Source organism: Geotrypetes seraphini, chromosome 11, assembly GCF_902459505.1.
Source record: "Geotrypetes seraphini chromosome 11, aGeoSer1.1, whole genome shotgun sequence".
Taxonomy (NCBI): Eukaryota; Metazoa; Chordata; class Amphibia; order Gymnophiona; family Dermophiidae; genus Geotrypetes; species Geotrypetes seraphini.
This window is the reverse complement of record NC_047094.1, coordinates 8,555,029-8,582,468: the sequence shown is the minus strand read 5'-3', so window position 1 is coordinate 8,582,468 and position 27,440 is coordinate 8,555,029. Positions and strand designations below refer to the sequence as shown.

Below are 27,440 nucleotides of genomic sequence, written 5' to 3'. Positions count from 1 at the left end.
GAGACCTGTGAGGAAGAGAAGTTACTGGCAGTGACAGTGATTCACAGCGGTTGCCAGCACCCTCTCTCCACTGTGGCCTGCCCCAGCAGGAATAGGAAGTTGTTAGAGGGTGGGCTGTAGTGGAGAGAAGACACTGGGATCATCAGCAGGGCAGCGCTGTGAATCCCTGTCGCTGCCTGGCAAATTTTACAATAAATTTAAGGTAGACACGCCGGGGGGAGGGATAAAAGGAGTAGATGCTGAGAAAAGGATGCGGCAGAGCTGACCAATAGGTACGCTGGCTGGCAGCATGTGGCTGCTGGGTTGGAAGGGCCTGAGTTCAAACTGGGTGGACAAGACCCACACATGGCTATACCTCTGGTCTGACCCAGTATGGCTGCTATGTTATGTACTTCAGATCAGGATCTGATTAGAACTGGGTGATGTGAGCTGATCTTCTGTCATATCTTTAACAAAAGGCTGAGGAATTCCTCCCCTTCCACCCCAGGTGTGTGCTGATGTGGGATTAACTTTAATTTAGAAGGCCCATCAATTTTACCATCAGCGATGGGGAATACAATACAGGCATCTGATGCTGTGACAATGCCACTTCCTTCCCATTATATCTGATCCTTGGGAAAGCTCTTCCTCCTTGGCAGATGGAGGGATGGTTAGAAAAACATTACAACTAAGGAGGCTAGGATGAAAGCACTAGACTTTGCAGGGGGCTCTCAGTTATAAACTACTTCCTGCCTTGATAAATCGTTTGATCTTTTCCTTTCCCAGTACAATTTGTTTGTTGATTCTGAGTACTCATCTTCACTTGTAACTATCATTTTTTTATTCAACTATTTCAATATCAAACAAAGGCCAAATAACATTCAAACAAGTTGAAATTGTTAGTCCAGCGTGCACTTTCTTCAGCGAACACTTACTCTAATGAAAATGCAGTTGTATCCCCCTACCTGCTCAAGCCTTTAACATCCCTTTTGCTGACCTCCTGCCGCTTGCCTTCAGTGATATTAATGATCATGACTCAAACTTTTTCCCCTTCCCTCTAGGCATGAGGATGGCACTGTGCGCTTTTGGGATGCTTCTGGAGTCTCCCTAAAGCCACTCTACAAATTGGGGACAGCCAACATCTTCCAGACAGATTGTGAGCATGACAGCATGACCCAGGGCAGTGAGGAGGAATGGCCGCCCTTCCAGAAGGTACAGGACACCCTTACACTCCCACAGCTGGTGCACATGCCTCATCCTTGTTCACATCTCAGCAAGGGTAGGCCAGTGACATAGACTAAAGGGTTTTTTTTGCCTACAGATAGCACATGGGGATGGACTAACCAAATCCAATTGGGGTTATTTATTGCAATTGTCTGAGCAGTTCTTTCCCAACCCCATATTTTTCCAGACCAGTCCATATTAAGGCAGAAAGTTTAGCATGGTTCCCTTTGGGCCATGCCCCGTTGCATTCATAGTTGGGTTTGCTTTGCTACTTGGGATCTAGGTGGGACCTGGGTTGGAAACAGGATACTGGGCGTGATGGACCTTCAGTCTGTCCCAGTATAGCAATTCTTATGATATGAGTCAACTTAGGGAAACTGGTTGAACCCAGTGAAGTCTGTTCTTACAGATGTGCTTGATTGGTTCTGGATGGTATAATATGGCATGTGACTGTGTAGGAGGAACATTTCCCTCTGGAAACAAGATCATCCTCATGCCTATCCTCCTCACCACCCCCATATTCAACATGCCTGCAATATTAAGACCCAGATGGATAAACTGGGTTTTTGACTTTTCTAGGGCTTCTGATTAAATGTGTTGGTTTTTTGGCTAGGTTGGCTGCTTTGACCCTTACAGTGATGACCCAAGACTGGGAATCCAGAAGATTGCTCTCTGTAAATACAGTGGCAGAATGGCTGTTGCAGGAACAGCTGGACAGGTAACGTGCTGGAAGCAGACCTGCAGGATGTGTTCAGCAGTAGAGGACAGAGGGCAGTAGTTCTTAAATCTGTCCTGCCCCCCCCCCCCTCAGCCAGTTGGGTTTTCGAGATATCCCTATTGAATATACATGAGGCAAACTGCATGCCTGTCGCCTCTTATATGCAAATCTGCTGCATGCATATTCATTCCCCCAGGACAGGTTTAAGCACTACTGGTTTAGAGTGATTGAGGATGTGTGCTGCTGTCTGTCTTGCTTTTTGCACATGTGGGTTTTGACAGGGCAAAGCTTTGTCTTGTTTGCTTTCAATATCTCCTTGTGCTGAAAGAGTCAAGTCCCTCTTTGGAGTGTGGTGAATTGATATTTGACCATTGGGGGCGGGAGGGGGTTACTTAATGAAATGAGGGCACACAGTATGATACATGCTTCTGTCTCAGATTCCACAGATCTATATAATGTAGTATGGGGAAACCAAACCTTCACATATAGGAACCAGGTTTCCTAACACTTTCCTAAGACTTTGTTCTTTATTCAATTGTTAAATATCTGAATGCAAAGTTAGAAAATGCTGTTTTCTTTTTTTTTCCTTTGGCTATTTAAGGTCTTAACACTGGGAGAACTTTTTTTTTTTTTTAAATTTCAAATTCCGTACTGGGATTAATTCTGGCTTACGTAGCCTCCTCATAGCTTGAATCTTGTACATACGGTGCCTTCTCTTCCCTGCTTTAGGTGCTGCTTATGGAGCTGAGTGATGAGAAGTCGGATCACTTGATCAGCATTGCTACTATGGATCTTCTGCAGGACCGGGAAGGCTTCACTTGGAAAGGGCATGATCGGCTAACTCCTAGGAATGGCCCCCTCCACTTCCCCCCGGGTTTCCAGCTAAGCATTCTGGTGCAATGCATGCCACCAGCAGCAGTTACGGCAGTCACACTACACTCGGAGTGGAACCTCGTGGCTTTCGGTACCAGCCATGGCTTTGGACTCTTTGATTACCACCGGCGGAATCCTGTGCTGGCAAGGTGACTAGTAATGCTTATTGGTGTATTCATAGCATCCCACTAAAGGTGCGGCGTAGTGATTAGAGCCAAAGCCTCGGCACTCTGAGGTTGTGGGTTCAAACCCCACACTGCTCCTAGTGACCCTGGGCAAGTCACTTAATCCCCTCCATTGCCCCAGGTACATTAGATTGTGAGCCCACCAGGACAGACGGGGAAAATGCTTGACGTGCCTGTATGCAAACAGCTTTGTGTAAAACTACAAAAAAAGGTAGTGTACAAGTCCCAATCCCTTTCCCCTGTTAAATGTGTGTATTTTGGAACTTATCTAGGTTTAGTTGGGCTTAAATATTTAAATTTTAAACTGTAGAGGCTGGCTGAACTTCAGGTGTTGGTTTCAGCCACATATGCAAGTGCACTTTTGGCTAAAATTGAATCTGAAACTCCCCATTCCTATGATCATGTTTTGCTCCCTCCCTAGGCCTAACTTTTAGAGCTGGTAGTCTGGTGACCTCTGTGGGGCAGGAGTGATTCCCCAGGAGGTCACAGCAGTAATTTTGAGATTGGAAATGGTATGGACAGGAGTGACTGAGACTTGCTTCTGTCAGACACCACTAGTGTTTCAAAGCTAGGCCCAGCAAGGGAGTCTGAGTGGCCTGGAGGGACAGGCTTTCTGCTGGGGGTTGGGTGGGGGACAGATTGTCCAGCTGTGATGCCATAATAGTGGCCAAATAACTCTGTGACACCCTCCCTCATTGAGGTACAGAATAAGAATTCACCCATGGAGAGCCCACCCAAGTCATAACCCCAAACTCGGGTTTTGTGATCGTTAGGGAAGCTCTGGTTTAAATATTGACACAAAAAGTGAAGGATGACAATGAGGTGAACAAAAAATTAAGAAAGTTTTGAAATGATTTTCTGTTGCATTTCTGCTGTTACAGCTGAACAGGTGGGAGGGGAAGAGGTGAAAGCATGTTATTGTATTTTCATGGATTACAGCAGTCTCCCACCCACCCCCAACCCAAAAACAAAGCAGGCATAGAGGGAGTAATTCTATAACTGGACACCTGGTAGGAATCTATTCTGTAAAGCAGGGATCCTTAAATCCAGTCCAGGGGCTAGATGCACAAAACATGGTCATTAAGACTATGTGAATTGCTGTTGGCCAAATTTTGTTTGTTTATTTTTTGCCGACTCGAACAGCGATTGATACACCAATAAACCTCCATACAAATTATTTGCACGAGGTTTGTGGTAATCCCCATCTGATCAGTTGCTCTGATTGCGACTGACACATGTGCAGAGCCGGTTTGGGGAAGCCCTAACAGCTGAGTGGCAGGGAAGCCCCTCAGCTGTTGGGGCTTTTGTATTTTCTTTTCTTTTTAGAAAAAAAAAAAAAAAGCTCATGACAGCCTTCCTCAAAGACCCCACCATGAACTGGCACTGGGAGACCCTCTGCAGCAGGAGGGATGCTTCCCCGGGAACACCCCCCCTCCCGGTACATTTATGAGAAGTTGAGAGCAAGAGGGAGGTTCAGTGGAGCATCTGGTGGCAGGAGGGGAGTGGGCATCTCTCCTACTATTTCACGATCGCGAGGGGGGGTGTTCATCATGGCAGTTGGGAGTGGAAATCCCTCCTGCTGATTTTCTCTGGTATGGGGGTAGAGGTGCCGGTTATAAATATTAATTTCAGGGCTGAACTATTGGTAAGACACATAAGCGACTAGTCGCTTTTTTTTTTTTTTTCAGATCGCTAAAAAAAGCATTTGCTCTTTTTGTGCATTGCGAAGCGATGTTAGGGCATCAATCGCTCGGCTAGTTAGTTACATGGCATTTCAATATTAATGATCTTATTTACATGGCCAAATCGAAGAATGAGTGATTGTGCAGAAAACCACGCAGTGAGCTGTTTCTGCATCGGGTCGACAAATGCAATTTTCACTAAACCAGTCAAAACTGGTTTAGCGACTATCATTAGATGATCGCTGACTTTAGTGCATCTAGGCCAAGGTCCACAGACAAGCCTGGCTTTTAGGACATCCACATTGAATGTGCATGTATAAGATCTGTCTGCACGTAATGGAAGCAGTAAATGCAAATAGATCCCAAACATGTTGATTCTGGAAATCTTGAAAACCAGGCTAGGTTGAGGACCCCTGTTGTATAAGAACTGAGATTAGCTTAATAGTGAAAATATGCACCCCAGTTAGGCCCAAGCACTTAACTGTGTGCACCTAAGAGCAGGCCATATGCATGTAGCAAACTAATCCCACCCAGAGTATACCTACCTGTAATATTTGCACCTTTTTATAGCATATCACCAAAGGCAGAATTGGCATTAATCTATGTGCCCTTTGTATTTTTCATTTGAAATAGCCAATCAGTTGCACATACCCTATAGAATTGCTCACTATGCCTGTGTCTGCCCTTTTCCAGTGTCTTTTCAAAACTGCAGCTTCATCTGTTGCTTTTAGGATTGCTCTGGGGGCTGGTGGTCCTCGAGGAGCTGTTGCTTATGTTCCTTGGAGATAGTTTAGAAATGATCCCCTGGCATTGTGATTCAGATGCACGCTACATCCCAACGACTCGCTGGCTATGGAGGGCCCTCTTTCCCGGGTGAAGTCTTTGAAGAAATCTCTCAGGCAGTCCTTTCGTAGGATCCGTAAGAGCAGAGTGTCTGAGAAGAAGCGTGTGACCACCAGTAGCCCATCCAGCAAGGTAACAACCTGGGCATGAAGACTACATGGATTAAGAGAGCCTGAAATGATCTTGCCAAAGCATCAGTAGCTGGGGGAGGGCAATGACGCAAGATGAGCTCTGAGAAAAGATGGTCAGTTGTCTTGGCTCCTTTCTTTAGCCATTGGGAAGTGGGAGGACAGAGCAGGAGGGGATTGTTGCATCATCTATTTTTGGCAGTAAGGGCTAAGTGGTGGGTAGCAGAAGAGCAGGGGATGGGGGGGGAGAGGTTATTTCAGGCTTATTTAAAATTTGATACTATCGCTAATAAAATATTTCTAAATGGTGTACATAATAAAATCGGGGACATAGTAATACAAATTAAAACATAGACAAGATCGGACAAGGGTAGAACTACAATAATTTAAGAAAAGAAACAAATAAGGGAAATCCAATTGGGAAGGCAAAGAATATGTCTGCATCCTGTAAATTAGAAAAGAAAAAATACTGGACAGTATTAGGACAGTAGAGGTTTAGTCTTCAAAAGTGTCCCCTTAAATGGCTGGTGGGAATGCCCAAATGCCACTAGCTGAAGACATCTGGGCTGACCATCACCAATCCACTGAAGCCACACTTGGTGGGGGGTCAGTCAGCTGATCCTTTTGGCTGGCAGAGCCCTGCCACCATACGTAAGATCTTTAACATGGGAGGGGGGAGGCAGAGAAATGTGTGAGGCTCCCAACACTCCTGGAGAAAAGGCAGATGGTGGTAGGCTGCAGTGCTCACTCCCCCCTCTCCTGAAGTGGCCCAACTTCTCCTGTGGATGAGGTGAATTTCACATCTGCTCGTTCAGTTGCAGGAAGCGAATGCACAGCTGGCAGAGCAAGTTGGACCCCATGATTTGGAGATGACCCCTGTGCAAAGGCGAATTGAGCCCCGTTCAGCTGATGACTCCCTCTCGGGAGTGGTGCGCTGTCTGTATTTCGCTGACACATTCCTCCGAGATGGTAAGAGCATAGAGTGGATTGATCATATTTTTTTTCCCCTCCATTGAAAGTTCTTGTATCTAGGCAGTTATTTTCTGGAGTTACCCTTTTGAAATTGTGTGCTTGAAGAATTGGGCCATCAATTGTTAAACATTCACCTACATCGATGCACCCCCATCTCTCACCTTAGCAAGCAAGACCAAATCGCTAGTGTTGTAGTGTAGGTGCACCAAAGAACAAACAATTTATCATGACCTCATTTCTATTTTGTTAAATTAATTTTTAGTTTGTTTTAAATCAGGTGGAAAGATCTCTTAAATATCCAATTTCTGTATCGAGTCAGTCTAATCTTGTTCAAAATCTATCCATTAATGCTTGCTGCAAGCTTAATTTTTGCGTTCTAGCACAGAGCTTTTTTCTTTTCTTTCCTTAGCAGCACATCATGGCCCCAGCATGTGGGCAGGGACAAATTCTGGCTCTGTATTTGCCTATGCCTTGGAGGTGCCATCTCGGGAGAAGTTTTCAGAGCATGCGGTGGAAGCAGTTCTAGGTAAAGAAATTCAGCTGATGCACCGAGCACCTGTCGTGTCAATTGGTGTCCTGGATGGGCAGGGCAACCCTCTCCCAGAGCCCTATGAAGTGTCGCAGGACCTGGCCAAGGCTCCTGACATGCAGGGGAGCCATTCTGTACTGATTGCCTCTGAGGAACAGTTCAAGGTAATGCTATGTTCAGAAGGCAAAAGATGAAGGAGCCGCTGCTGCTGGCATAGATTAGACTGGCAGGTCGTATGGCCTTGCTGCGGTTCGGCCACACATTATCTCCTGTCACGTTTTACACTTTGGTTGTGTGGCAGGATCTCTAGTGGGAACAGCTGGAGTCATCTCTAGCAGCACCCTGTATTCCTAAATATAACATTGCCTACACATATTATATCTTAAGTCCTAATGCTTCCAACTTGTAATAAACATTTTGTTTCTCATTCCCTCTCTACCTCTTTGACCTTCTACATTTCCCTTCATGAGCAGCAAATATTGATTCACTCTTTGTCCTGTGTGTCTAATTTAGATTGTAATGCTTTCAAATAAGGACTGGATCTTGTGTGTTTAATGTATGGCGCTGTGCATCTGGTAGCTCTGTAGTAGTAGTGGTATCTTATGAGCTCCAGGAGGAAGCTGAATGGTGAGTGATAGCCAGCTGCATACGGCATCCGGAAGTTTCACCCCCACACATTTCGGCCCCAACATTCACTGCTATACTAAATTGCAATATCGTGATCATTACTGACCTCTCATTTTGCAAATGTTCATCTGAAAATGCCATGGTTTGCTGTTTGCTTTTGTGTGTTATGTGCTTGGTAGCATGATTGCATGCTTTGTATGTTTTATTTCTATTTTATGTATGTATATGTTACCCAGTTAGAATTGTTGGATTTGTGGGTATAAATATATAAATAAAAACAAATAAATAAAAAATCTTTGTGCACTTTACCTATAATTTTTGACCCATTCATAATAAGGCCACAATGACATTTTATTTTTCATATCTTGGGGTGGGGGGGAGCATTGTCCCTTCCCCCACAGGACAGGGAGGGGTGCACTGGTAATGATGCAATAGGGAAGTCAGGGAGGAGAATTGGTTTCATTGCACTGAAATGGCTGTGATGAAACTGTCCTAGACGCTCTACTGTGTATTTACTTTTATAATTGTTTGATTTTAGACTTTCTGATGAAAAATGAAATTTTCGTTGTGGGCCAAATACTGCAAGAGTTTTGAAATGTGCACAATTAAAGTTGTGTAGCCATAAAAATGTACTTGAGTGGCATATTCAAAAGAGCAAGGCTAACAAAAATGGTCATGATATTTAGTACTGCGGTGAATGTTGGGGCAAAAGATCTTGGGAGCGAAATGTGTATGGGTGAAAATTCCAGGGGTGAAATGTACCGGGTGGGGGTGGGCAAAACTTCCTACAACTGCTGCACATACCCTAGCTTAAGAGTGAGGACCCTTACCATCATTCTGTGCACAGAAACAAACTGTTTGGAGATAGCTGCCCCCTCCTTAAAAGACTCTAGTTAGTCACGGTGATCCTCTGTACTGGGACAGAGTCATTTGGGGGGAAGGAGCGTGGGAGTGGTAAATTACAAAGAAGCGAATGCAAGTCTTGAGTGGGACTGGGAGGGAGAGGTTGTGACTGCTGGGATAAAGCTCTTAAAACACCAGTAGAATATCGCATGAAGTAATGTCCTGACTTAGATTCCTTAGGGGCTAGCTGCTGATGTTGATATCAATAACGTTTTCAGGTTTTCACACTTCCCAAAGTTAGTGCCAAAACCAAGTTCAAGCTGACGGCACATGAAGGCTGCAGAGTACGCCGTGTGGCACTGGTGAACTTTGTAAGCACTGTGTCGGAAGATTACATGGAGACCTGCCTAGTGTGTCTTACCAACCTGGGGGACATTCACATCTTCAGCATACCAGGACTTCGGCCGCAGGTGCGCTTTGACTGTATCCGTAAAGAGGATATTAGTGGTATCGCATCTTGCGTTTTCACCAAATATGGACAAGGTGAGAAGCCAGGGGAAGCTGGGGCTCGGACCATGTTTTCAGAGCTTAGTACCTTGCAGCAGAAGGTGCTTCCTGTCATGAGCAGAAATTGTCTGCATGTGTTTTAATGTCTGAATGGTGAAAGTCGATCACTTTTAGTCAGTCATAAAGATGACATTGGCAGCCTGTTAAGAATAGTTTGGTATTTAATTTTTTTTTTTTTTTTAATTTATATTCAGGAGATATCAGTCTCCTCCTTTTTATTTTTATTTATTTATTTTTAAGCAGCCACATTTGGTTTTGTCACCAGAACCAACCTCAACTTTGGGTTTTGGCAGAAAAATGCCAAGTGTATTCTTGGCTGAAACTGAAACTTCTCCTGCCTGACTCCCTAGATCTACCCGAAGAAGCCCTGATGGTCTAATGTAGTGTTTCCCAGCCCCATCCCCACACAGACCTCATTTGCTCTCCTTCCCTGAGCTCAGAACTGCATCTGGAGGGCCTTGGAACATGCATGACATTAGTTCTGCCAGAGCTCAGGGCTTCATCTTTAGGGCCTCAGAAAATGTGTGAATGCAACGCAATAGTCTTCCAAAACCCAGACAAACTACCAGGTTTCTAAAATCCTTCTGGACACCTGGACAGTCCTTTAAAAAGAGGACATATCTGGGTAAATCCAACATCTTGTAACTCTGGTCCTGGAGTAACCCCCCTTGCCAGTCAGGTTTTCAGGATAACCAAAATGAATATGAAAGAGTGTCTTTGTTTTATGGCAGTGTATACAAATCATTTTTGTATATTCATTGTGGCTGTCCTGAAAACCTGTCCATCCAGGGGGTACTCCAGGACAAACTTAGGAAACACTGATCTAGTGGCCTCTTTGTGGGCAGGAACAAACCCTGCTTGTTCTACCTGGTGCCATTGTTTGGTAGAAGTTACTATTGAGACCTGCAGATCCTGTAATTGTGTAGCTTTAATATGATCTTTAACATACAACACTACTCCCCTTCCTTTTCTTCCTACCCTGTCTTTCCTGAACAGATTATAGCCCGGTATAACTACATCCCAGTCATGGTTCTCCATGATCACTACTATATCCAACTCCTCTGCTTCCATCACAGCTTCTAGATCCAGAATCTTGTTTTCCATACTTCAAGCATTAGTATCTACTGCCCCCTTTCCCAGTTATTCAGTGATTTACCTGCATGAGGGCTTATACTCACCTGGGGGCTTTGATCACTTAGCACCCATTTTTGATATTTGAAGCAGAAAAGGCAGAAAAAGAGAGGGGGGAGGCAGCTTCAAGAGTAGCGGGGGTTGCAACTCTGTTCTTTCATATTAGGTGCTTATACAGGTGAGAGTTCATGTCTTACTACACCTTACCAGCCTTTTATAGATTTTTTTTTTTTTTTTTTTTTGGGGGGGGGGCTGCAAATGGCAGGTGATCTCTGGGAATGGACAGGCTGGCTGTTAACACAGACACTGAGTGAGCCATGTGCAGTTCTTCTCGTTCCCCTCCCAAAAACACATGGCCGACATTTCTGGGATGACTGTGATCACATGACTTTATTAAAAACACACTAGCTTCTGTGTGTTTTTTCTTCCTTGCAGGCTTCTATTTGATCTCGCCGTCAGAGTTTGAGCGGTTTTCTCTTAGTGCCAGGAATATTACTGAGCCTCTATGCCTGCTGGAGTTCAAGAGGCCACAGGACACCGGTTTCAGGTGAGTCAACAGCAAATGAGCGCTAGCAGCACCTGTGGGGTTAAATCGGAAGAATGAAGTATGAGACTGGGGGCCTCTTTCTTCATTCCTTTCTATTGATCCCCACCCCAGGGAGGTCCCATTCAGTGAGGGCATGCCCCTGATCTATTAACTGATGTGGTCTGGGCCACACCCAACTATTGTTTATTATGGGAGGGAGAGGAGAATTTCCTTTTGTCAACACCTGACTTTGTGGTCAGGTAGAGCCAGCAGGCACAAAATTCCAGCTGCAATATGAAACCGAGAGCTTTTTGACTGGGAAACCTTTCTGACAGCCCTGGAATGCCTGGTCTGAGTAACTTCCTCTACCCTTCTCATGACCTGCCGGAGAGGGTGGGAAGCCTACCCCAGGAGTATTTAGGAGAGAGGTGGTGATCTCGATCATGATGGAGACCTGACTTGGAAGGGAAAGCTACAGCTGTCATTGTCTGAGGCCTGGAGAGGAATCAAGAGTGTGGGTGGGTGGGTGGGTTTTGTTTTCCTGACTGAGCCATACTGGAGTCAGCAGAGGGAGCGTTACAGACAGACCTGGCTTCTTTTTAGTGGCTGCACAGATGGAGTAAGCAGTAATTGCCTTGTAGCAATTAGAACTAATCCTCAATGCTGTTTTAAATAGGCTGTTTCTTAGCATTGCCAGTTGAGTATAATTGGTTAACTGATTCTTGTTATCATAGCACCTGCTTCATGACACGCAACTTTGGTTGCTTATTACTACATGGGGTTGAGTATAATTGGTTAACTGATTCTTGTTATCATAGCACCTGCTTCATGACACGCAACTTTGGTTGCTTATTACTACATGGGGTTAAGTACAACTCATTGCACCTTCCCTTCTCTCAGCAGCTCTTGTGTAATGTATCCTTTTTTTCTCCCCCCCTTTCTAGTAACAATGTTACAGGGTCTCCAAAATCAAACCAGGCCAATGGCACACATACGATGCAGAATTCAGACGCACATTACTTGCTTACAGATGAAGGTAAGAGATGCTGAACTGACCTGCAAGAGATTTTTCAGTGCCAGGTCAACCCTTTTGGCAGTTGTTTGTAACAATTAACCACAATGGCTCCTAAGCAACAGCATTACTGACAATCTGAGGATTTTAGGTAGCGGCTCCCATCCTTCAACCCAGGTAGCCATTAACTTGGCAAAATTGCTCTGGGCTTCTTTAAATTAGAAAAACCTGCTGTTTTTCAGAGGAGTCCCTTTTTATGTAAGAATCCTACAGAAATGTACATAGCCCCCAATTTCTTCTCCCCGTCCCCAGAAGTTTCTGTGCAGATCAGTTAAATAGTAAAGAAGTAAGGGCTTGACTCAATCAAGCTCATTTTGTCAAATCCAGTTCCAGTGCAATGGAAATGAGAATCAAACTCATCCCACCCCCCAAAAAAAAAAACCCCCAAACCCTATAAAAACAAAAGTGAAGAATCGAAGGACAGTTGACATGGGTTCAGCCAAGGGAAGTCTTACCTTACCAGCTTGTTTCATTTCCTTGAAGGTGTGTTTAAACGTGGCTGAAGGTGAGCTGGTTGATGTAGTATAACTAGATTTTCAGAAAGCTTTTGACAAAGTTCCTCATAAGAGACTCCTGAGAAAATTAATCTTGGGGTAGGAGAAGACAATATTCTGTTTGTAGATTAAGAATTGTGTTGTTGGACGAAGGATTAAATGGCAATTTTTCTCAGTGGAGGAAAGTGAATAATGGAGGACCTCAGGGGCTGGCTGAAATGTCAGATGGTTTGAAGAATAAAGCTAGCCAACGGTGATGCCACATACATAGTCAAGGGCCAGTGGACCTAAATTTAGGTTTCCCATCTTAAATTTTTGGTATGAGGGATCTGGATGCAAATCAAATGGAAGGGTATTCCATAATGTGGGACTTTACTCAAACAAAACAAACCTGATGAATAGAAGGAACCCATGAGATGAGATGAATGCAATGTTTAATAATAATAATAATAATAATAACAGTTTATATACCGCAGGACCGTGAAGTTCTGTGCGGTTTACAATGATTAAAAAGTTAAGATTGAGTAGTACTAACAGACTTTATGTACTACTTCCTCACCGGATCTTCCATACTTTGCTATTATAATTTTAATAGCAAAATATGGAAGATCCGGTGAGGAAGTAATACATAAAGCCTGACACAATGAATTTGTATGAGTGCTAGGTGGTACTTCTGAAGATCTATAAACGTATTCCCTGTGAAGAGAATTAGGAGGGATAAGAGAATATATACCCTTCCAATCTGAAGTAAGGGTAGGGAATGAGCATCTTTCTATAAAATATTTGATTTATCAAACAAGAGAAGCTTGCAATCAATGTGGCATGTCTTGAATATATAGAAACATAGAAATAGACGGCAGATAAGGGCCACGGCCCATCTAGTCTGCCCACCCCAAAGACCCTCCCATACCTTTCTCTGTGAATAGATCCCACGTGTCTGTCCCATTTGGCCTTAAAATCAGGTACGCTGCTGGCCTCAATAACCTGAAGTGGAAGACTATTCCAGTGATCAACCACCCTTTCAGTGAAAAAGAATTTCCTGGTGTCCCCATGCAGTTTTCCGCCCCTAATTTTCCACAGATGCCCCCTTGTTGCTGCTGGACCCTTGAAGAAGAAGATATCTTCTTCCACCTCGATGCGGCCCTTGAGATACTTGAATGTCTCGATCATGTCGCCCCTCTCTCTGCGCTCCTCGAGCGAGTATAGCTGTAATATATCCAGCCTTTCTTCATACGGAGATCCTTGAGTCCCGAGACCATCCGGGTGGTCATTCTCTGGACCGACTCCAGTCTCAGCACATCCTTGCGATAATGCGGCCTCCAGAATTGCACACAGTATTCCAGGTGGGGCTTAGCAATGGATCTATACTTCAATTCATCCCCTTCAAAATATTTTGGGGTAGCCCCTTTAAATGACAGTCGTGTTTTTGAGACTGTTTTTACTAATCTGATATGCTATTGACAAGCTGAAAATATTTTAAGCTTTCTGAATCTCCAGACTAAAATCCCGTCCAGAGCATAACACAAGACTCTGTGCTCCTACCTCTCATTTTGTCTACTTGTTTTGCTTTTTAAATCTGGTACTGACCTGGAATAGCTGGTGCGTTGGGGGAAATTTGAGCTAGAGAATGATATGAGGACACATTTTTCCCCATCCTCGCAGGAACTCAATTTCTCCGTCCTGTCCCCCCGAGTTTTGTCCCTGACCCATTCCTGTAAGCTCTACCTTAACTGCACAAGCCTTGAATACTTAAGATTTTAAAGTGTTTGAGGCTTGTGTAGATGAGGACAGAACTTGCAGGAATGGGGCAGGGACAGGAAAAGAACTCGCTGGGATGGGAAAATGAGTTCCCCGCGAGACATGATAGAAACCTTCAAGATCCTGAAGGGCATAGAAAAAGTAGACAGGGACAGATTTTTCAAATTATGGGGAACCACAAGTACAAGGGGGCACTCAGAGAAATTGAAAGGGGATAGGTTTAGAACAAACGCTAGGAAGTTTTTTTTCACCCAGAGGGTGGTGGATACATGGAACGTGCTTCCGGAGGCTGTGATAGGCAGGAGCACGTTACAGGGCTTCAAATAAGGTTTGGATAGGTTCCTAGAGGACAAAGGGATTGAGGGGTACAGATAGGAGTAGAGGTAAGTTATAGGGATAGGAAGTAAGTTATAGAAATAGGCAGGGACCACTGCTCAGGCAATAGGCCTGATGGGCCGCCGCGGGAGCGGACTGCTGGGCGAGATGGCCCTCTGGTCTGCCTCAGCGGAGGCAACTTCTTATGTTCTTATGACAGGAAAAATTTGTCCCCATGTCATTCTCTGATTTAAGCCTTGCAGTATGTAGGTCCCGTACATCTGAGCCCAGCCTAGGAGTAGTGTGTGTGTGGCTAAAACCTGCTGATCTATGGTGTCGGAAGGTATCGGCTGTTCAGGGTCGTGGTAGAGCACAGTGAGGATTCTGTGCTGACCGGAGAGCTGGATGTTCCTCTAACATTGTTGCTTGGGCCACTTTTCAGGTTCACCCATGGAAGCTCTGTCCCCGGTATCTCTGGATTCACCAAATAACAGCATTGAAACAATTCTGGACTCTACGGCAGACATCACTGTAGAGGAAGTTCGGGATTTCCTAACGTGAGTAGATTTCAGCTTTACTATAGTATACATACTGCTCTCTTTCTAGCATGGTCGGCACACACATCTGTATTGGATCCTTCTCCTCCCCCATTCCAAGTTTTTTTTTTGTTTTGTTTTTAAACTGCTGGTTTTGAACCCAAAGGTTAAAATAACCCAAGTAAAGCAGTTATTGGAGGAAACGGAAGCAGAGGAGTGATACAGCTTTTAAAGCTTGGTGGCCCCACTTTTTTTTTTTTTTTGTTCTGGTGGTTGGTGCTTTTAGACCTAAGATTTTCCTTCCCCCAAATCATTGATGCTGGAGGTAGTGCACTTGGTCCCAAGCCTCTTATAGTCTCTACTTCCTGTTTGCACAGATCCTCTGACGAGGCAGAGAAGAACCTGAAGAATACAGCCGAGGCGTCATCTCCAGGGATTCTCATTAAATGAGGTAAAGGGGTTATCTGTGCACAGAGGCCTGGCCTCTTGCTGCTCATGATGGTGGAGTTTGGTTTATAATGCCCAGAGAAAGGGTTACTGCCCACAGTAAACAGGTGGTGACTGCAGCTGGACTTACCAAGAGTCCCAGTTAACTACCATCACAGGTTTGGCATGGAATGAAAGCAAGTCGGTGTTGGCTGTTGAGCCTTGCATGAGCTCCGGCGTCTTGGACAGTATTGCCATTCCGTAGCAGCATTTTAAGCAAACCGCCCTGTTACTAATATCCTGTAAAACACAAAGCTGCACGAGCTTGTCCTGGATAGACTATTAAAGAGATGAAGTAGCAAAAAGTGACATTTTTGTGAGCAATAGTGATTGAGGTTTTAACAGTAGCTATTGTTCAGACAATTAGTCATTTATAACGCAATTCATTTTTTATAATCTTTACTGTACCATCAAACACCCAACAATTTTTACCAAACTTTTTCAAGCATTCCAAAACAAGACTATAGATACCAAATTACATACATTAAGATGGTATGTTTTCTGATTTAGTAGTTTTCCTCTCCCTTTCCCAAATTCAACAACTCAAATAGCTCATAAGAATTATAGCTGCAGGTTTTCTACTTAGCTGGTGATTAAAACCAAGATCATGCCCTACAGTCTATCACTGCCCCTCCCACATCCTCTTTCCTGTGGAATTGTATGTCTATTTCAATAAAGTGCTATGTACCCTGTGAGGTCACAGGTCCCAATTAGGTGATCAGGCCTCTTGAAAAAAAGACAGTCTAGGTCAGCGGTCTCAAACTCGTGGGCAGGGAAAATTATTTTATTTTCAATATAGTGATTGAAATGTGTCAGTTTTGAGAGAGGAAAGATGTTAAACTTTAACTGAAGGCTGCAGAAAAAATAGTTAATGTCTTAAAGGCATAACAATTTTGCTTGAGGTAAAACTCTTTTTCTTTAGCACTCTCCAGACCAGTAGAGGTTAACTTTACGATTGGGTATATATCTAATCATGACCAGCAGGTGGAGACTGAAAACAAAACTTTGGGACAGTATATCCTAGCCCCTCCTCTCTATTTCCCTCAGTCTTCTTTCAGTCTCCAGCAGGTGTTGAGTGATCTGTACCCATCTCCCTTGGTAGGGCTGTTGGAATTTGTTTAGAGGTTTATTGTCCCTGTTTTTAGCCGGACGGAGCTTGGACGGACTCTGTTTGGGGGTTCGTCCGACCTCGGGGGTGTCAAACCCGGCGGGTCACGAGCGGGGTCCCTCCCCCCACTTCCTCCACCTCCCCATATTTTTTTAGAGGAGCCTCAGCAGTAAGCCTTGCCCCCTAAATCAAGCAAGGCATATTGCTTCGAGAGCCTGTGGAGTCTGTTCTGTAAAAAAAAAAAAAAAAAAAAAAAAAATCCTGAGGTAGTGCTGGTCTGGAGGGTTGTATCCCTTTAAGAAAACTGTATTTTACTGTATTTTTTCAACTAACCGGCACTTTTTTACAGCTAGGTCGCGTATGGAGCAATGAGCACTTCTAAAGGGAAAAAGTGCTCATTGTGCTCCAGACGCGAGGCACTCGCGGCCGGCCTGTGCAAGCGGTGTTCAGGCCGGTGCGGTGGAGGAGCTCCGTCGGCAGCGGCTGCAGGCGCCCAGAGCTCCCCGCCGATGGTGCCTCGCGAGTCGGCAGGGAACGGTGGAGAAGCCCGGTCTTCTCCGTCCGCCCACGGAGGGATTCCCCGAGCCGCCGACGGTCGGGTTTTAGAGGATTCCCTCTCAGCTGATATTTTGACAGCTGATGCCGGCTTGCCTGTTTTAGCGGCTGAGACTATTCAGGTCTCTCAGCCGCTTCAGGCTGTGGAGGGAGCTGTTTTGGCGGGAAAGACGCCATCTTCTCTGTCTGGCCCCTCCATTTTGTCTTCCACCTCAGGTGACCTTCCCCTGTTTTGTCTAAGCAGGGGCAGGTTTCTGCTGGGTCCCCTGCTGTGGCAGGGAGTCCCTTGGGACCCTCGGGGGGTTTTTCCCCTGATTTTTTCTTTTCATTATGCAAAGCCTATTTTCAGGCGGCTGGGGGTCCCGGTTGCGCCCAGGGGGTCTCGGGGGGTGGGGTTTCCTCCGCGCTCCCTGCGGCTTTGCCTCTCTCGTCTGACGTGACGTCCCCTCCGCCGCCTCTCTTGTCCAAGCGTCCGCGGGTGTCGTGGGACGAGGATTTGTGGTCGGAGGAACGTGTCGGTATGGAGGAGGACCTGGACCCTTCTGAGGAATTCCAGGACCCTCTGGAGGGGACGGAAGCTGGCGGCGGGTTGTCGGGTTTCCCGTTCTCCAGTGACGAGGCGTCCGTGGTGCGCCTTTTTCAGAGAGATGAGCTGCCTGACCTTATTCAACAGGTTTCTTCGGCTTTGCGTTTTGAGGACGCGCCGCCGGAGACTCCGCGTGTGGGGGACCCTCTGTTACGAGGGATCCGTTCCGTTTCCCGCTCTTTTCCTATGCATCAGGATATTCGGGATATTATTCTTGAGCAGTGGAAAACGCCGGAGACGCCGTTTCGGCTGGCGCGCAGCATGGCTCGCCTGTATCCCATTCCTGAAGGGGATCGGGCTACGTTAGCTTCGCCAGTCGTGGATGCGGTGGTCTCGGCTATTTCCAAGCGGCATACCGTGCCTGTTGAGGGCGGTTCTGCCTTGCGGGACTCTGAGGAGCGCAAATTGGAGACCATCCTTAAGCAAAATTTTCAAGTCTCTGCCTTTGGGGTCCAGGCGGCTATTTGTGGGGGACTGGTCGCTCGCGCCGTGTTTCGGTGGGCGGAGCGGGTCTTGGATCGAGAGTCTGACGACTGGTCTCTGGTGGATCAGGAGGTAGCAAAGATTGAGATGGCTGCCTCATTCCTCTCGGATGCTCTGTATGACTTGGTGCGGATCTCGGCTAAGTCCATGGCTTTTGGCGTGGCCGCAAGGCGTGTGTTGTGGCTGCGCGCTTGGGCGGCGGATGCTGCGTCCAAAGCTAAGCTTACTAAATTTCCCTTTCGGGGGTCGTTTTTATTTGGAGAGGACTTGGATAAGTTAATTCAGACTCTGTCGGACTCGAAAGTTCCCCGTTTGCCGGAGGACCGTGCCCGCCCGGCGTCTCGGGGGGGTGCGGCCCGGGGGCGTTTGCGGGAATTTCGCAAGTATCGCCCTGGGCGTGGGGCTGCTTCTTTCCAGTCTCCGGGGTTTTCCCGGGGTCGGTTCTTCCAGCGCATGCAGCCCTTTCGGGGGGCCCGTCGGGGGGCAGGGAACCCCTCCGCCGGTTCCCCCGCTTCCCGTCCTGCACAATGACGCCTTGCCGGCGCCCCCCTTGGTTCCGGTGGGGGCCCGGCTGCGCGACTTTTTTCCCAAATGGGCCGAGATCACGTCCGATCAGTGGGTCCTGGAGGTGGTGCGGGACGGTTATGCCCTGGAGTTCGCCCGCTCTCTGCCGGATTTTTTCCTCGCTTCTCCGTGTCAGACTCCGGGGAAGAAGCAGGCTTTTCGCCAGACCCTTCAGCGCTTGCTAGATCTCAGGGCAGTAGTTCCGGTGCCCCCCCCGGAGTGGGGCACGGGCAGGTACTCCATTTACTTTGTGGTGCCCAAGAAGGAGGGGACTTTTCGGCCCATCCTCGATTTGAAAGGGGTCAACAGGGCTCTCAAGGTTCCCTCTTTCCGTATGGAAACGCTGCGGTCGGTCATTCTGGCGGTTCAGCCGGGGGAGTTTCTCACTTCTCTCGATCTGACGGAGGCCTACTTGCATGTTCCTATTCGGACCTCTCATCAGCGTTTCCTGCGCTTTGCGATCTTGGGTCGGCACTATCAGTTCTGTGCGCTTCCCTTTGGGCTGGCCACGGCTCCCCGGACGTTCACCAAGGTGATGGTGGTCGTCGCGGCAGCCTTGCGGTCGGAGGGCATTCTGGTACACCCCTACCTGGACGACTGGTTAATTCGGGCCAAGTCGTTGCAGGAAAGCTACCGGGTTACGGCTCGGGTGGTGGAGTTTCTCCGGTCGCTGGGCTGGGTGGTCAACCTTTCCAAGAGTCGGTTGGTTCCGGCTCAGCGTCTGGAGTACCTCGGGGTGCTGTTCGACACCTCCTTGGGGAAGGTCTTCCTCCCAGAGGCCCGGGTGAGCAAATTGCAGTCTCAGATTCGCCTGCTTTTGGCGTCCCGGTGTCCTCGGGCGCGAGATTTCCTCCAGGTCCTGGGGTCGATGGCGGCGTCCCTGGACGGGGTGAGGTGGGCGCGGGCCCACATGCGTCCTCTTCAGTATGCTCTGCTCCGGAGGTGGTCTCCCCAGAGGCACGGGATGGATGTTCCGGTTCCCCTGCGAGGCTTGGCGCGCTGCAGTCTGCGTTGGTGGCTCCGGACCCCTCACCTAGTTCAGGGGGTGGGTCTGGATCTTCCGCAGTGGACGGTGCTCCTTACGGATGCGAGTCTCCTGGGTTGGGGGGCCCAGTGTCTGGGTCACTCTGCTCAGGGAACCTGGTCCACGGAGGAGGCCTCCTGGTCGATCAACGTGTTGGAGACCAGGGCGGTCCGGCTGGCGCTGTTGGCTTTCCACTCCCTTTTGTTGGGCAAGTCGGTCAGAGTCCTGTCGGACAATGCCACGGCGGTGGCTTATGTCAATCGTCAGGGGGGCACCAAGAGCACTCTGGTGGCGCAGGAGGCGGCTCGGCTCATGGTTTGGGCGGAGTCGCATCTTCTGGACCTCTCGGCCTCTCACATTGCCGGGGTAGAAAACGTTCAGGCGGACTTCCTCAGTCGTCACTTCTTGGATCCGGGAGAGTGGTGTCTCGGCGCCGAGGCGTTTCAGTTGCTAGTGCGTGCTTGGGGGCAGCCCCTGATGGATCTGATGGCTACAAGTGGCAACGCCAAAGTACCCCGCTTCTTCAGTCGTCGCAGGGACGGTCTGGCCGAGGGTCTGGATGCTCTGGTCCAACCGTGGCCAACGGAGGGGCTGTTGTATGTGTTCCCTCCTTGGCCATTAGTAGGCAGAGTACTGCTTCGCATTGTTCGCCATCCGGGGCTGGTGGTCTTGGTGGCTCCGGATTGGCCTCGTCGTCCGTGGTATGCGGATCTGGTGAGGCATCTGGTGGCGGATCCTCTTCCTCTGCCTCTCGAGTGCGATCTTCTGACGCAGGGTCCCATTCCCATGTTCGACCCGTCTCCCTTTTGTCTTACGGCTTGGCTCTTGAAAGGGGCCGCCTGAGTAAGAAGGGATATTCCGACAAGGTGATCTCTTCACTTTTGGGGTCCCGGAGGCTTTCTACCTCTCGGGCTTATGTACGGGTTTGGCGTCTTTTTGAGGAATGGTGCCGAGCGCGGGGAGTGGTCTCCTTTCGCGCTTCTCTGCCTAACATTCTAGAGTTTTTGCAGGATGGCCTGGATAGGGGCCTGGCCTGGTCTTCTCTTCGGGTTCATCTGGCGGCCCTGTCGGCTTTTCGGGGGCTGGTGACAGGTCAGCGTTTGTCAGCCATTCCTGATGTGATTCGCTTTCTTAGGGCGGCCAAGTTGCTCAGGCCTCCCATAAGGCCCTCGATTCCCTCTTGGGATCTCAATCTGGTTCTCTCTGTTCTAGTGCGCCCTCCTTTCGAGCCGTTGGATGGCTGTTCGTTGAAGGACCTTACGCTGAAGTCGGTCTTTTTGGTGGCCATTACTTCCGCTAGACGGGTGTCGGAGCTACAGGCTTTCTCTTGTAGGGCTCCCTTCCTGGAGTTTTCAAAGGAGCGGGTTGTTTTGCGGCCTGTTCCTTCCTTTCTGCCGAAGGTAGTTTCTCCTTTTCATGTCAATCAATCGGTGGTCCTCCCGGTCTTGGGTAGTCGGGAGGGTTCTTCTGAGCAACGACAGCTGCGCAAGTTGGATGTCGGTCGGGTCCTCCATGCTTATGTGCAGCGGACCCGGGATTTTCGGAGCTCCGATCATCTCTTTGTGCTTCTGGCGGGTCCTCGTCGGGGGGCTGGCGCTTCTAAGGCTACTATTGCGCGCTGGATCAAGGAGACGATCGCTTCCGCTTATCTTCTGAGTCAGAAGCCGGTTCCGGAGTTTCTCAAGGCTCATTCCACTAGGGGTCAGGCGGCTTCTTGGGCTGAGTCGTCGCTCGTGCCTCCGGTGGATATTTGTAAGGCTGCGGTTTGGTCCTCCTTGCATTCATTTGTTCGGCATTATCGGGTAGATGTTCAGGCGCGTCGGGACGCGGTGTTCGGTGAGCGTGTTCTGGTATCGGCCCTTCGGGGGTCCCGCCCGTGAGAGGGACTGCTTTGGTACGTCCCAATCGTAAAGTTAACCTCTACTGGTCTGGAGAGTGCTAAAGAAGGAGAAATTAGGTTCTTACCTGCTAATTTACTTTCTTTTAGCTTCTCCAGACCAGTAGAGGTCCCCACCCTGTCTGTTGTTGTTGTTGTTGGGGCTGTTGCGCGGGCAGTTTTTGGTTTTTGCTGCGGGTTCTAGTATTTTTCTAGGGCCGGGGAGAATTGAAGAACAGCGGCTGTGGCTCGGCTGGCTTAGCTGGCGAGCTGTGGGGACCTTCTTCCTTCGGGAATTTCTCCTCTGCATTTTCCAACAGCATTTTTTGGGTATGTTATTTGTTACTCCTTTCGGAGTATTGTTTTTTCTCTCTGTTGTTTCCAGTTCTTGGTTCTGCTTGGCTATTCGGCAGACTGAGGGAAATAGAGAGGAGGGGCTAGGATATACTGTCCCAAAGTTTTGTTTTCAGTCTCCACCTGCTGGTCATGATTAGATATATACCCAATCGTAAAGTTAACCTCTACTGGTCTGGAGAAGCTAAAAGAAAGTAAATTAGCAGGTAAGAACCTAATTTCTCCATAGTTTCCTTTAGGAAAGATTTATAAACTAAAGAGTTTTTTTTACCTCAAGCAAAATTGTCATGTCTTTAATAAGACATTAACTATTTTTTTTTCTGCAGCCCTCCAAGTACTTACAAATCCAAAATGTGGCCCTCTCATACATAGTAGAAAGCAAACCTAAATACTGCTAATAACCAGCAATACACATCAGTGTTCTTAGCCCAACAAATTTGAAGGACTATGGCCTCAGAATCGGAGCCTACGTGCAGCAGTGACAATCACAAACTGAGGATAATCTGCGTAGTGAAATCGCTCCTGCTCCAATCATTGGCCAACACAACAAACTTTTTTAGGAAATTTTCAAAAGCATTTAAATGAAGCTATAAATACAACCCCTACAGGGTTACATTGTGTAGGTGCAAGCCAGGATATGAAAAACATAGACCAAAAAAAACAACTTAGCTTGTAGCTGACTTGTCTTTACAGAGAAATACAGTCACTAGTGTTTGTTTGCCGACGCGACAAGCGTTTCGCGGGAATTTTTAATAAAGACCATCCGCTGCGTCAGGGCCACCAGGACAAATGTGACAGAGTGCAGTAATTGAGCGTTGATTTTGAATGTCCTTGTGGCCCTGACGCAGCGGATGGTCTTTATTAAAAATTCCCGCGAAACGCTGGCCGCGTCGGCAAACAAACACTAGTGACTGTATTTCTCTGTAAAGACAAGTCAGCTACAAGCTAAGTTGTTTTTTTTGGTCTATGTTTTTCATATCCTGGCTTGCACCTACACAATGTAACCCTGTAGGGGTTGTATTTATAGCTTCATTTAAATGCTTTTGAAAATTTCCTAAAAAAGTTTGTTGTGTTGGCCAATGATTGGAGCAGGAGCGATTTCACTACGCAGATTATCCTCAGTTTGTGATTGTCACTGCGGCGCGTAGGCTCTGATTCTGAGGCTATAGTCCTTCAAATTTGTTGGGCTAAGAACACTGATGTGTATTGCTGGTTATTAGCAGTATTTAGGTTTGCTTTCTACTATATTTTTATATACTGCTGGGGTGATTAGTTTTAGGTTATACACTAGTGCCTCTCATACATAGTGGCATATATTTAAATTACTTTGGGTCTCGGTGAGCTTCCTGAGCAGTTTCTTTAACCCACAGATTACTGACAGCAAGGACAGCTTGATCAGTACAGTGTCTTGGTAGTGCAAAACTTTTTCCTGTATTTATAACTAGACCTGAAGTGTCCCATAGAAATTTTACTGGAGAAGCTAGTAAAAAAAAATTTTATACTAGCTTCTCCTGTATAATTTTTTAGTAACTTTTAAGCTCTGATCTGGAATTTTTTCCAGCTCTATTTGGCATGTTTAGACCTTTGCTTCAAATTCATTCCCTACAACTAAAGCAGCTTCATTTCTTCACCCAGTAAGAGTCAAATCAGTTGAGCTGCTGTGATTCATAGTAACTCTAGTCCAAAAGTTCTTTACAAGGCCCATTTGTTAGAGCCCTCCCCCCCCCAAAAAAAAAAAAAGACTGTGCAACAAAGACTGGTTTCTTCTTCAATTACTCTTTGAATATTCGTATAACTGTTCTTTCATGCTGGAAAAGTAGAGTAGGCCCCTGTAGTCTGGTTGGACAAACTACAGTAGCTTTAAACAGCATGATGAAAAAGATGACTAGGGCATGAAGACTTCTCTGAGCTATTTCATCTAAAGCTCACATGTGGGTAAGTTGGTATTGGTCTGAAATGTCTTAAAGATGGAAGGAGGACTAACTTATCTTCAGGATTCTGCTATCCATACACACTTCAGGAGTGTATAGTTTCTTTAAACTCTGAGCCATAGATTCATAAACTTCATTCAATTTTGGGTTTTGTCTTTCTTTAATTTTTAATTTTTTTTTATTTGTATACAACACTCTAGAAACCTTTGCATCCTTTAGCAATGCTAGAGGCTCTTTGTACCTGCAAGTAAGCACTTTACTGGTTGGGTTTTTTGTTTGCAGAGATCCCTACTAATGAAGAGGTCCAGTTGTCATTGGATTACGTAGACCTGAGAAGATGGACTAAACTGAGTGGGAGGGGGAGGGGAAACTACAGAACACTTCGAGGAGAGCCCCGAGTCAAACACTTTTTTAAAAAACTTCTTGCCAATCGTTTGAACATGGGATAGAAATCGGCATCTCTTGCTGAATTTTGGGAAGGATGATTTTGTAGCTGTATCAAATCCCTGCAGTGCTGCATTCTGCCGTCTCCATGGAACAAGGCAAGCCTCTTGCACAACACTAATGAAACCTCATTAGAAGGCATGCTGCCTGCTCACAGAACAAGTCTCTGCCATGTGTACAGCAGTTGTGATGCCATCCTGGCCATGTGGCATGCTCCACTTTCCTTGGACCTTTGAGCAGAGCAGGTGAGGTCTTCCTGTAATAATACTGGGAACTTTGTTTCCTCTTCTGCACATCTTAATTCTGGACGCGCTAGCTGCTTCTGCTTTTGTAAAAAAAATCATGTAAATTTTATCTTTTTGCTAGTTGAATGTTTACAGCTGAGGCTGGTGCGGAACTGTATTTCCTAGTTTTCTCTACTACGCTGACTTGGTGTTGCAAGCCCTTCTTGTTAGGCTGATAGATGCTCCCTACAATTCTGTAATGTAAGCAGCACCTGACAAGTTAGTACGAGAACAGCCTCTCCAGTTCATAGCCATACTTTGTGTTTAATCAGTATTAAAGGGCCATTACAGTGGGGAGGGAGGGGGAGGGAGGGATCTCCTAACACCTGTATTGATTTATAATTTTCACCCTGACTTCTGTAAGGCAGCAGATTCTGGACTCTGCTTAAGAAAGGCAGTAACGAAGCTACTGCTTGTCACTTGCAGGTTTCAAGGGACTATTGCTGTCCCCCTTCCAGACCATGTTTTTTGGTCACTTGTGAATAGTAACTTTTTCACCTGCCTAATCCTGGATGAGGAATTAACAAGCGTTTACTGTAGTATGAGCACAGGTCTGGATCACGCCTCACTTTGTCATGCACAGCACACCAGGAACCTGTGCCCATGCCTAGTAGGGAGGCAAAAAGGGCATCTAGCATCTCTGCTAAAGGTAGAAATTAGAAGCATTGGAAAAAAGCACATTTTGCTTCTAGACTCCCCAGTAGCCAATTTGGATACAGGGCATCCTTCCTAGGACTAAGGAGAAAGGTTTGGGGAGTGTCTTCTGCCATGGATCTCCTAGATGTAGGTGTATTTGGGGGGGGAGGGGGGGGGCGGGAAATCAAGTAGCATTTTTATCCTAGACATTCCCAGTTTCCTGTCAAAATAATTCCATTCCTTGGCTTTGTGTTCTTGCTAGAATACATTGTGGGTTGGCTTTTTTTAAATGAAATGTAGCTTTTTTTTTATTTTTATTTTTGTTAAAAGTACAGTTTTTTTTAATATGGAAGAATAAAGCATTTATCTTGTATGTCTTGTTTCATTTCTAGAGTAGAATGTACTAAAGTGATCTAAATTCAATAGTCTGCCTTCTTTTGCAATATTTCCTTAGCAGATACAGGGGAGAGTCACCATAGTTTTCCTAAAGCAAACTGAATCAATTGTTATCCCAGGACAAGCAGGCAGCATATTCTTAACGTATGAGTGACGTCACCGACGGAGCCCCGGTACGGACACTTTTAACTAGAAAGTTCTAGTTGGCCGCACCGCGCATGCGTGGGTGCCTTCCCGCTCGACGGAGGAGAGCGTGGTCCCCAGTTTCTTCGTTTCCGCGGAGCGAAGAAGACGCATGTGCTTTCAACGGCCGTTGAAAAGCTAGTTTCTGCCTTCCCGCTCGCGTAATTTTTCATTTTTCTTCTAATTTATTCCTTTCGGATTTCTTATTTTCACTTTCAAAAAAAAAAAAAAAAAAAACTCGTCCAGTTTTCTTTATTTTTTCAGGCCGGCCCCGGCGGGGCCTGTTGCCACCATACAGGCCTCCGGATTCGATTTTGCGGAGGCCGTGTTTCCCTTCATGCCCCCTCAACCGGGCTTTAAGAAGTGCCAGCGGTGTGCACGCCCGATCTCTCTCACCGACCCGCACAATTGGTGCCTGCAGTGCCTGGGTCCAGAGCATCGGGCTGACACTTGCACCCGCTGTGCTACGCTTAAAAAGCACACATTCTTTAGCACTCTCCAGACCAGTAGAGGTTAACTTTACGAATGGGTATATATCTAATCATGACCAGCAGGTGGAGACTGAAAACAAAACTTTGGGACAGTATATCCTAGCCCCTCCTCTCTATTTCCCTCAGTCTTCTTTCAGTCTCCAGCAGGTGTTGAGTGATCTGTACCCATCTCCCTTGGTAGGGCTGTTGGAATTTGTTTAAGGGGTTTATTGTCCCTGTTTTTAGCCGGACGGAGCTTGGACGGACTCTGTTTGGGGGTTCGTCCGACCTCGGGGGTGTCAAACCCGGCGGGTCACGAGCGGGGTCCCTCCCCCCACTTCCTCCACCTCCCCACATTTTTTTAGAGGAGCCTCAGCAATAAGCCTTGCCCCCTAAATCAAGCAAGACTATTGCTTTGAGAGCCTGTGGAGTCTGTTCTATAAAAAAAAAAAAAAAAAAAATCCTGAGGTAGTGCTGGTCTGGAGGGTTGTATCCCTTTAAGAAAACTGTATTTCTTTAGCACTCTCCAGACCAGTAGAGGTTAACTTTACGATTGGGTATATATCTAATCATGACCAGCAGGTGGAGACTGAAAACAAAACTTTGGGACAGTATATCCTAGCCCCTCCTCTCTATTTCCCTCAGTCTTCTTTCAGTCTCCAGCAGGTGTTGAGTGATCTGTACCCATCTCCCTTGGTAGGGCTGTTGGAATTTGTTTAGAGGTTTATTGTCCCTGTTTTTAGCCGGACGGAGCTTGGACGGACTCTGTTTGGGGGTTCGTCCGACCTCGGGGGTGTCAAACCCGGCGGGTCACGAGCGGGGTCCCTCCCCCCACTTCCTCCACCTCCCCATATTTTTTTAGAGGAGCCTCAGCAGTAAGCCTTGCCCCCTAAATCAAGCAAGGCATATTGCTTCGAGAGCCTGTGGAGTCTGTTCTGTAAAAAAAAAAAAAAAAAAAATCCTGAGGTAGTGCTGGTCTGGAGGGTTGTATCCCTTTAAGAAAACTGTATTTTACTGTATTTTTTCAACTAACCGGCACTTTTTTTACAGCTAGGTCG

At 46.8% G+C, this 27,440-nt stretch overlaps 1 protein-coding gene across 3 annotated transcripts in view; it reads left to right on the top strand.

Moving 5' to 3' along the window:
• Positions 1-25,706, top strand: part of LLGL1 (LLGL scribble cell polarity complex component 1) — a 110,090-nt gene extending 84,384 nt beyond the window's left edge. For 2 of the 3 annotated variants that reach the window (XM_033914127.1, XM_033914125.1), the window contains exons 12-23: positions 1,041-1,191; positions 1,817-1,921; positions 2,651-2,943; positions 5,483-5,636; positions 6,448-6,601; positions 7,014-7,297; positions 8,882-9,146; positions 10,737-10,848; positions 11,772-11,863; positions 14,909-15,023; positions 15,380-15,453; positions 24,252-25,706. In XM_033914127.1, the coding sequence (XP_033770018.1) occupies positions 1,041-1,191; positions 1,817-1,921; positions 2,651-2,943; positions 5,483-5,636; positions 6,448-6,601; positions 7,014-7,297; positions 8,882-9,146; positions 10,737-10,848; positions 11,772-11,863; positions 14,909-15,023; positions 15,380-15,452 (1,798 nt within the window). In that variant the 3' untranslated portion in view covers position 15,453; positions 24,252-25,706. The remainder of the gene's footprint in view (positions 1-1,040; positions 1,192-1,816; positions 1,922-2,650; positions 2,944-5,482; positions 5,637-6,447; positions 6,602-7,013; positions 7,298-8,881; positions 9,147-10,736; positions 10,849-11,771; positions 11,864-14,908; positions 15,024-15,379; positions 15,454-24,251) is intronic. The other variant, XM_033914126.1, reaches the window with a different exon arrangement.
• The last annotated feature ends 1,734 nt before the right edge of the window (positions 25,707-27,440 follow it).